The 10,925-nt window shown below is 35.6% G+C and overlaps 1 protein-coding gene across 1 annotated transcript; it reads left to right on the forward strand.

The window, feature by feature from the left end:
• Window positions 1-776: 776 nt before the first annotated feature.
• LOC139984757 (uncharacterized) lies at window positions 777-9,930 on the forward strand. The gene is made up of 5 exons (XM_071998792.1): window positions 777-932; window positions 3,542-3,700; window positions 4,066-4,317; window positions 7,647-7,904; window positions 8,729-9,930. The coding sequence occupies exons 2-5, from the start codon at window positions 3,637-3,639 to the stop codon at window positions 9,244-9,246; spliced, it is 1,092 nt and encodes a 363-aa protein (XP_071854893.1). The 5' UTR covers window positions 777-932; window positions 3,542-3,636; the 3' UTR covers window positions 9,247-9,930.
• Window positions 9,931-10,925: the final 995 nt, after the last annotated feature.

Here is a 10,925-nt window from a genome sequence, read left to right on the forward strand (position 1 = left end):
ATATATAGCTTCCGATAGATAGGCTGAATTGCCCAATATCGGACATGACTGTGATCAAATTGCCATTCGGGGAAGAAGTGGGAAAATTCCCCCGTTACCATTGTATTGGCTGTAGAACTGGATGGAGGGCCAAGCCAAAAATGGGTTCTAATCACCGATAAACAATTGTCATCTAAATGACAGTGTAAAACAGAAAAAAAAACGAATCTTCAAATTGGCGGAGATCGTGGGGGTGGATGAGGTCGGTGAATTTGGAAGGGGGAGGGTTTGGGGGTTCTCTCCGCTAGATTGCATTAAAAAAAAAGAAACTTAAAAAGAAAGAAAGGAAATTCTTAAACGTTTGTCTGTGATCCATACATGTATTGTATTAGGGACGAGACATTGTACCTTATCGGGAAATAATGATACTTAAATTGCTGTCCACGTCACACCCCTTACTACACTGAACTGCGTCTTGATGGGGTAATGTCGCACTATTGCATGGGTGGATTTATCATCGTTTGAGGTTGTATATATGTATATGCATATATATATATATATATATATATATATATATATATAATTATCTATATATATATATATATATATATATATATTCACCAATACAATATATATATATATATATATATATAAATATATATATAAATATATATATATATATATATATATATATATATTCACCAATACTCTTACCATTTAAGGAAGTTAAGGAACTATATATACATAATCTTACATCCGTCATGCTGTACATACAAATCATCTTTCAGCCAATCGTTTTTGTGTATCATGACTGGAGGCGTGCCAACCATTATTTTACAGAAGACCGTTGTTATCCGACTTATTTATTTCTATAAATTGAGATTTGAGTAGAAAATTATAGTATACACCATTTGATGTTCCTGAGAGGTGCATTGCTGAAGAAAAACATCAAGGTATGTATGCGTGTATGTATGTATGTGTGTATGTATGGGTGGGTGTATGTGTGTGTGTATGTATGTATGTGTGAATGGATTTATGTATATGTGTACAGCTGTATGTATGTGTGACTGTAATCTAAACGAAACAATATTAGGCTTAGTTATTATAATTTGAACTGAAAAATATTTCTTGTAATTCCTTAAAATCACTCTGTGAATTGTTTTTCTAACTTTGTTTGTTACTATTTCGATGCTCGAATATCGTGACCATGTAGCAATATATGGTTCAGGCGGATTATTGAACCAGAGTCCCCAATGTACAGAGGCTCCCAAGAGTTGGTTCCATGATTTTGAAAATTGAACGAGTGCTAATATGCATATGCCTTCGTCCACCTTTATCACAAACAACTGGTTCTTCAAGTTGACAAAAAAAGTAGCTGCCAACGGCCTTAACTCAGATACGTAGTTAAGCAGTGGTTAATTAGTCTAAACTATAGAAGCATGGGCGATGGTTTATTTCTCAAATTGGAATCTGGAAGAAAAACATTGTAACCAATGGCAAAGCAAGTTATTGAAAAATAAGGGGGAAGGGGCAAAAAAGCTGGCTAGGTTCCATCCATATATAAATTTTAGCTTTACAGAGTCCCAATTTGATATTGGAATTGTCATGTTGACTACTTCATCTCGAAATACTTTTTTTCTAGATATTTCGACTTTGTATTAAAATGTGATATTTTATCTTCATTCTTTTCTTTGGATATTTTATTTTTATATCTCAAAATGTAACTATATATCGAAGTTTCAGTTTTCTTCGGAATGTCGAATTTTCATATTAAATTTTACACGTTTTATCGGCACCGTTCCACTGTTTTATCTCAAAAGAATTTTGACTTCTCGTAAAATTTCGATTTTCTAGGCCCTCGAACTGGAAATTTGGTCGTTGTATGCTGAAATTTCCAAAACTTGTTTTATCAAAGAAATTTAAACTTACATCTTAAAATATCTTTCTTTTTATTTTATTTTTTCAGATTTGTATTTTTTTATGAAGAGCATTACAAATTATCTGTACCAATTTTGCCTTTTAATTAAATATTGACTTTTTTGCATTTGTTTTGTTTGCGTGGGAATATAAGTTATCGGTAGGGGGGGGGATTTTTGTATATATAATATATAGTAAAATGAACAACTTAAATTGACTGGGAAATAACAAACAAGGTCAAAGAAATATGAGTCTAAACGGGAATCACACTAGCTTTATGCCTAAATTATATTGACCATAAGGTGCGAGTAAGAACGAAAACCTCATTTACCCATGCTAGTATTAATATTATTTAGCGTTTAGCGGCCACCTTAGCAAAAATAGGCCTAAAGTTAGTTAAATTGTCAGAAGTCACTGGAGGCTTGCAGTAAACAAACTAGGTAATGCCCAAATGTCCTGATAGCAGACAGTTACACACTACAGTTGAATAGCCAAAGTAAAAACCTCGTTGATGTAAATACGTGCGTAACATCTAACTGATATGACTAGGCCTACCGTTATACTGATCGGGAATACTACAGCAAAATGTATTCAAGAAAATGAACGTTTCAAAGAACAGTTAACGTCATTCTCCAAAAAAAGTAATGTTTCATGTCCTTACTAACGCCTATTTCCGTTTGATCAAATATTAAAGCAATCGTATAAAACAATAGGTATTTGTTTGTGTAATAACTGTCTTGATGGAATTGATCACATTTGTGGGTTTACGACAGTCACTATATAGCTCAGTACAGTATATTGTGTACTATACTATACGTATATGTATGGGTAAAGTACACAATGACTGTTATGTCAATTCACTGTATTGCTGTATGTTATTCGTGTTACTATACATAATTTGTGTAACCGTATCGCTAGATGCACTCAGCCTAAGACCTCGTGAAATACAATTTCACTTTAGTGGCACTGCAATTCACTTAAGTGGCACTGAAATTCACTAGTAAAATTCAAGTAAAACTAGCTGAAAATGTTAAAACAGCTTTTATGGCAAGTCGTTCTAACATTAACCTCTCAATTCTACTAACTTGAAAATGTAATTCGAATTAAGTAACATGTATTGCACTTAAGTGAAATAGAATTGCACTTAAGTAGAATACAAATGTTCTATCTTACTTCAGTGAATGAATACTCTGAAGTAATACATCATTTGTGCGTCTGGAGACTAACTTGCACACGAAACGGGTATTCAATGGCTTGAACTTGAGTATTATTTATAGAAATTGCAAAATGTGTTGTTCTCGTGTTAGTTATGCTAATGCTCGCGAATACCAGCTGTTTACACCCTGCATCATTCTCTAACCACAGATTGGATCATTTTGTTTCGTTATAGAGATATGTTTTGAAATGATGACTTACGGATGACATTGGTTTTATTGAAACACTGAAAACATTGAACCATGAAAATATGAAAAACTAAAATAAAGAGAAAACTAAAGATTTCAGATCCTAGTCTCACTATGTCATCTCAGGTTCACAAAACGACGGTTCCCAGAGACGACTTTTAAACTAGGATATTTCCCAAGTGAGTGCTATTTTCTTTACCGTTTGGGGGAGTTGTTCATCATCAATATATTGATCATTTCAGCAAAAGTTGTGGTTGAGTCTGCTTTCCTGGAATTACAGCCGTTTCTTTTTGACTCTCATTAAACCTCCCAATAGTCGTTTCGATCCTGACAAAGGATGGATAGATTTACAAGGATCACAGCGATCCTCTTGATGGTTTCCCCTGTTTGCCTGTCTCAAAGTAAGTAAAGCAATGTAATATTATAGAATATTGTAATTCCATGCTCGGCCATATGATCACCATTATCATGTATCCTAGACAAGTGTAGCTGCTTAAACATTGAATTTCACAGTTGATCCTGTTTCGAAATATATACTTCATCTATTGGATCGCATGGTCTATAAAGTTTACAATTTTGCATATTTTGCGAAATGTTTGGAAGCAATAAATACATTAATGGTAGCCCAGTTGTAAAATATATATGAAAAACAATACTGATCATACAGACCTCTCCCGACCCCCCCCCCCCCCCTTTTTGCGCTCACCACGATCTGTGTCCGATTGGCATGTTTGCCAATATTGGTACCGTATTTTTATTATCATAGATGGAAAATGGAGCGAAGCAGCCGAAGCATGCATATCAAATCACAACGATTGGCAAGGTACGGCGTCATCTCTTGATCATTGTAAGAGATATTGTGAGGCTCAGACGTCCTTCCGGTGTTTGTCGGTCGACTTCAACGGCGAAACTTGTATGAACAGCCGCCATAATCATTACAGCGTACAGCCAAGTGGGGATTTTAATCAACCATGTGGTGTTCAGACAACATATCAGTACGCAGAACGTTTGGATATTGGTAAATATGTATTTTTATAGAGCTGTATAGTAGAGTAAACATGGCTGTCACAATAAGTTGCAGATCTTGTTGCATATTTTGTTTATATGACCGATATGATGTATTCACTCCGGTGGCACATTGTTATACAACCACCAAGGATATTACCTTTAAGGTTGAGGTGAAGTTTAAGATTAATTAATAAGCGAAGTCATTTCATACATAAATATTAATTTTTTAACCATTCGTCGTTTTTAGCATTTATTTCATAGGAGCCACAAGAACAGCATGTATAAACATCTACTGTATGAGGCAATCACTCAAAGACAATATTGATTAACGCCTATATTCAAGTGATGTTAAATAAAAGCCATGATAGCTTGATGTCTGCATTGCTTATATATAACATTGTCTGGTGTAATCAAGGCAATGAATCGTTCTTTTAGCTACATGGTTGCCACCGTATTGTGAATTTATATACAACTAAAGCAGACAATGAATATAAAATATTGCTTACATTAACATATAGCCGTCCAAGTTTTTCAAAATGGTCGTTCTCAATGCCAAAACATTCTTTCGTTCAACTCTTTAAATCCATATTTTTGTTTAGTGGTTTGCATTTATGTCATAATATCGCTTTGCTTAATTCTTCATATATTAAGACCTGTTTGATTGTCTTAATCATCTTTCTGCTTTCTGTGGCTATTAAGCCTTTTTCTCGTTCATAAGTACTTCGAGCATGTTATCGTTAATCTTGTTTTCCTGCTGTTAATGCCGATTCATCATGCCCTTTTCTGTCATCTTGGCGTTATTTGCATACAGTTTTGCGTCATGCTTTTAGCTTTGGTAGGCTATGTCTTATAGTTCACATTCGTGTTTGTTAAGTACAACCATGTTCACTTTGAGCGATTCTTTCTCACGTTTTGCTTGTTAGTTACGTCAAACTTTGTGAGCTGCAGAATGTCATAAGGTGAATCCCTTGTCACAAGTTGACACAAATTTATAGAAAAGTGATAGTAGCATGAATACTAAATTTATATGAATTTGACATGAATACGTAATAATCATACTAATGCATAACCTAGAATACCTTAATGCAACAACGCATGACATGTATCATATGCTTCATTACATCACTGGACTCATATATCCATCCTTGTCATTCTGATTTTAAATAGCCTCTAAGTCAAATTCGGAAGCATCTGTTTTCACAACAAGTTCCTTATGTATAATCTTGACTTACAAATAATGAATCTGCCATCATAGCTAATTTCAAATGCATGAATGCTTATTAACAATGTTCATCCCAATGAAAAGTCTTGGCTTTTGACTGTTTTTGTTAAATCATTAAGTAATTATCGCTTTTTGTTAAAGGACGAGGAGGATTTGGAATTGCCTCAACCTTTGTTTGATACTGGTGCACATTATCTTTGCATTATCTTCGATCACCACCAACCTCACCAATTTACTTAAATTTGAAGTCAGACCAGGGTTACTAATTTTCTCCAAAACCTGTTTGTCATGTTCTTCCTTCATTTGCTTGCTTTTGTCCGATTAAGACACTTTGAGAAATATTCTCATCTCTCTAGGTTTGGGTTTGATACAAATCAGAAACGGAGTTGGAGTTTTACTAACATCAGGCTGAAATTCCTCATTATGAATCCCAACTTGAAATACATTATTAACTTCACCACGATCCACTCACAGCTTAAGAATGTTTATATGGAACACAACCTTCCTGTTTCTACTTCTGGTTTCTATTTTAACTGCATAGTCAACCACGTTAACTACTGTAGCAATTTCCAAAGGCCCCTGCCACTGAGCTATCAGTTTATTTGGATCTGTAGGCAGAACAACCAATACTTTCTTTCTGACCCACTTCATACTTTCGACTGCAAGCATTGCGGTCGCACTATGTCTTTTATTTGTCTTGTGACCTATGTAGGGACGACTTAGCAACATAGGGCAGCTCTGCTAATCTTTGCATCACTGCAGGAATTTATGCGATTACAGTTTTGCCATCGGCATAACCAATCTTCTAATCATGAATCATGTAAAATTTCCAAAGAGACCTCGTGAACTTCTGTAATATATAAGAACAAAGGGACTAAATTTTGTACTCTCTTGGGGTACCTCCCTAAATGCTAACAATCAAAATGGGACAGGTTTGTCCCACTGGGTGGCTTCTTGGTCAACAAAAAACTTTAACATCGAATTAAGAGTGCCAATAAATCTTTCTACTAGTCCATTGGGCTGAGGGTAACATAGATAGATAGGATATAATATTAATATTAAGGAGTTCACAAATCTCCTTAAGAGGTCTCGACGTAAAATTAGTACCTTGATCTGTCAAGTTCTCTTAAAGTAATTATTACCCAGCAAATACTGCATTCATCTTTTGCGCAATAGTTTTGGCTTACAATATTTCGAACTAAAATTACTTCTGGGTATCATGTTGAATAATCTACAATTAATAGTGTTTACTTGTTCCCAGATTTGGATCTTGGCAATGACACCCAATATCCGTACCCACTCTATTGAACAGTGAACCTATAATATAGGAAGGGAAATCAGGGGTGCCTTTGCTGCCCTATAATGTTGGGAGTCTTTTGGCAATTTAAAAAAGACTGACCAAAATCTGCTACAACCTTAACAATCCCAGGCCAATAAAAATCTTTTTCAGCCTGGGTGTTGTTGCTTTTCTCCCATCTAAGTGTCCCGAATTTGGAATATAATGTTCAATTTGTATCTTATCTCTAAAACCAGAAGGTATTGCTACATATGTATTCTCTTATATGGAACTCCTTTCTAGATGACCATTTCTCTTCAATATGCCATCTGCTTAAAAGAAACATTTCCATATGATTTGCAACATCATCACTAATTGATACTCTCTTCTATCACTTACTACTTTAAGAAGTCTGACTGTTGGGCCTCCTGCCAACAATTTCATCATCATTGTGATCCAAAACTTGTGATCCAAAACTTCCCTCATCAATTCCTTAGGTTTTTTAGCTTCGTCTACTTCTCCTAATTCTTTTGACTAACGATCCCCAGTTTCTGTTCTATTTCTTGATCTATTTTTCTTTCCTTTAATTTACTTAATCTGCTGCTCGAGGCACTGAAGCACAACAAATATTCAATACAAAAATGCAGGAGAAGTATATCTCCAAACCCCTCATGTTTAACGACATGTGGCAACCATTCTAGAAATCCTCCTATTTAGTAGGAGATTGCATTTAGTGTATGTAGATAACAGCAAAACTAACATCAGAACTTCATAACAGTAATAATTAATTATTTGTATTCCAACCACGCACACCAAAACATGTCGTGGGTTTTACCAACAGACTATGGCTGGACGATCCCTGTCTCTGGTTGCATTAAAAACTACAACGATAAAGACATCAGGGAGGTGGATGATATGAACGATTGCCACAAGAGATGCGAAGACGAGGCTGAATTTGTATGTTTGTCAGTAGATTACAAATCTGAATTGAAAAAATGTTTTCTGAGCAGACACAATCGTGCAAGTATTCGATCTCTTGGTGAATATACGCAGCCTTGTTACTCAGAAGGTTGGCAGTACTCAGAAAAGACGGATACAGGTATTTATTTATTTATTTTAAATTTTATAAATAGCACAGTCAGTTAGAGAACACTTACATTGTTGAGACCCTTGATCATTTCTATGCTCTCCTCCCTCACGAAAAAGTCTATGGCGAACCAGTCAAATCGACCTTTATCCACAGAATAGTTCAACACATTAAACAATGCATAAAGATATAAAATGATATACAGTGCAACCTAAAGAGACATCACAATTTTTCGAACCATTTTCAAAAGGGCGAAATATAGAACCATTGTTCAGCTGGGCACTCTCTATGTTACAAAAATCTTTCAAAAAAATCCGTTCGCCAGGACTTCCTCACATCTAATTACCCCCCCCCCCCCCCTTCCGGGTTCCGTTGTTATTAACAGTCTGGTTCGAAAAATGAGACGTCGCATTGCGAATAAGCATATGCAATTGTATTTAAAACTAAGACCGGTAATGTTACAGTTTTCGTGCATAACGTAAATTTCGTCAATAGTACCACTTAATTTGAAGCATCCGACAGTTAATCCTGGAACCTTATGCGTGTGGTAGTAACGTTAGATGAGCTGTTTTCTTTACATACCTCCATGCTTTAAAAGGGAGCAAACGACACATTATTTTGGATGAGAACAAAACTTGTTACAAGACGAAATACAAAAAGGTACAAATACAAAACTAGACGAAATATATACAAAAAAGGTCTTTTTCTATTGATCAATTGGGAAGAGGTCTTCGGGGTAGTGTCGAACCTGTAAAACAACTGTGACGCTTTATCAACATTATTCGTTATGGCGTTATTATTTATTAACCTAAAGCTGACCTATTTATCTTTTTCAGAGTTCTACTGGAGTGACGCAGTTCCGGGTTGCATTCGATTGAATAATGCAGTGCATGACGCCCAGATTTCGAGCTTAAGCGATTGTCAAGATCGTTGCTTAAGTGAAACTGATTTCACGTGTCTCTCGATCGAACACAAAGACAGCCTGTGTAATCTTCATCGTTATAATCGCGACACAATCCGGCCGACTAGTGACTACACTCAACCGTGCTACACTCCCGACTGGACATACTCTGAAAGAGTAAAGTTTGGTTCGTGGACAGATGACTTGGATGCGTGCATTAGAAGTCACAATATGAATACACTGGAAGTGCCTGATCTTGAAGCCTGTAGACTGATGTGTGCCCAGACTGAGGGATGTTGCTCCTTCGATTACAGAGATTCTGATCATCAGTGTCTCCTCAGCGCGTACAATAGGGCTACCGTTACTCCTTCAACGGATTACACCGAACCCTGTTACATATCAGGCTACCGGTACTCTGAGAGAGTCGACAAATTTTGTAGGCATTTAGATTAAACTCTGTAACAGTGTGTCTACATTTACAGTGGTAACACATCGCATGCGCTAACGATATAGTCTTTTGATAGGTAATATTGCTTTAATGATTCATTTATCGAGTTGGCATATTTGATATCCGGATCTCGAGAATTCTTCTAATGTTTTTAAAGTAGTTTATATAAGAAATGTACAACTGTGACATGGAAAGTAAGATTCCTCTCCTGTTTTCTGTGAGAGAAGAAGAGATGTGACAAGCTATTTGCCTGTGTATTATACAACATTTACTCAAACTCATTAATGGAACGATTTAATAAAACCTACGAATCCTAATAATGAAATTGTGAGATGTAACAAGTACTCGTCCTCCATCATTGGAATTGGAACATCTCCATCAAGCGAGGTAACACCAACCTCGATTTCCATGAACTATAGAGTTCAGAATTTAAGTATTCCATGATACATTTTTGACAATTACATTTATTTTTACATTAATAGTCATATTTTAGGGTTTAGAGAAAACTCGAATGCAGATAAACTACGCACTGCATCATCAGTCTTCAAAGTCGGTATATGATGTTTTGAGACACACTTTTGTTATATTTTGATTTTCTTTCATCAAGTAGTAACTTTCAAAATAGATTGAAATGAGACTGTATCACTATAGGACCGATAAAATCAGATAATAAATTTGCAAGACAAAGATTACAAAGTTTTCCATTCATAGCTTTTTCTTTCCCATGCTTTGAAATAAACTGAAACCTACCTGGCATTTCATTGGAATGAATAGAAATAACAATCGGTGTATATTTCTGATGCAAATGGTATCAATAATTTACATGATCTCAAATAGATGGAATGGTGTTATCCTATGCAGTCAGCGCTTCATCGTAGTCTATGCAACTCTTTAAACTGCAGCACAGTCTACGCATTATGGTATTAAGGTAATCTCTACCATGCATATGAGTTACCTTTTACAAAGAGAGTAACCTATCGGTTTTCCTGTATTCATTCTTTCATCTCTTTCCGATCTACACGTTATTGGTTTAGACATTTTGTTTCAGTACGTATAAAATGTACTGCAATATTGTAATGCTTGACAGCAACATAATCCATCGTTTTTGCTAATAGACCTCTATCTGGGCAATTCTTACCAATCTTAAATCGGTAGAAGTCAATTTAAGCTGCTAGAAACTGGTATAAGTCGAAGGAAATTAGTATAATTATGTCGATTTAAATCGGTATATTCGATTCCCCACGATTTGAGACTTATGGCCCGCCATAATGATCAGGGTTAAAGAATCATCCAGAAGCAGTCTACTCTCTTAAAATGAGAGACTGAAATTTCAGTCTAATCGACTGAAATTTCAGTCTAACGATGGATGGGATAAGGGATCAGACTACTTAGACTGAATTCCAGTCTGAAATGTAAAGACTGAAGGTCAGTCTTAATTAGACTGAATACTCTTCAGTCTAACAGACTGAAAATCAAACCACTTTAGACTGAACAGTCAGCAGTTTAGACTGATTTATTGCAGCACCAGTCTTAATTAGATTGAATACGCTCAGTCTATTAGACTGATATCAGACTGAACAGTCGGTCCTTTAGACTGAATTATTACACATCACAGCTATACTGTCAATCTCATAAACTGCAAATTCTGGATTGAACAAGCTTTTCTATTGATCCTCCGTGTTGG

This window comes from Apostichopus japonicus, chromosome 17 (genome assembly GCF_037975245.1).
Source record: "Apostichopus japonicus isolate 1M-3 chromosome 17, ASM3797524v1, whole genome shotgun sequence".
NCBI classification, from domain to species: Eukaryota; Metazoa; Echinodermata; class Holothuroidea; order Aspidochirotida; family Stichopodidae; genus Apostichopus; species Apostichopus japonicus.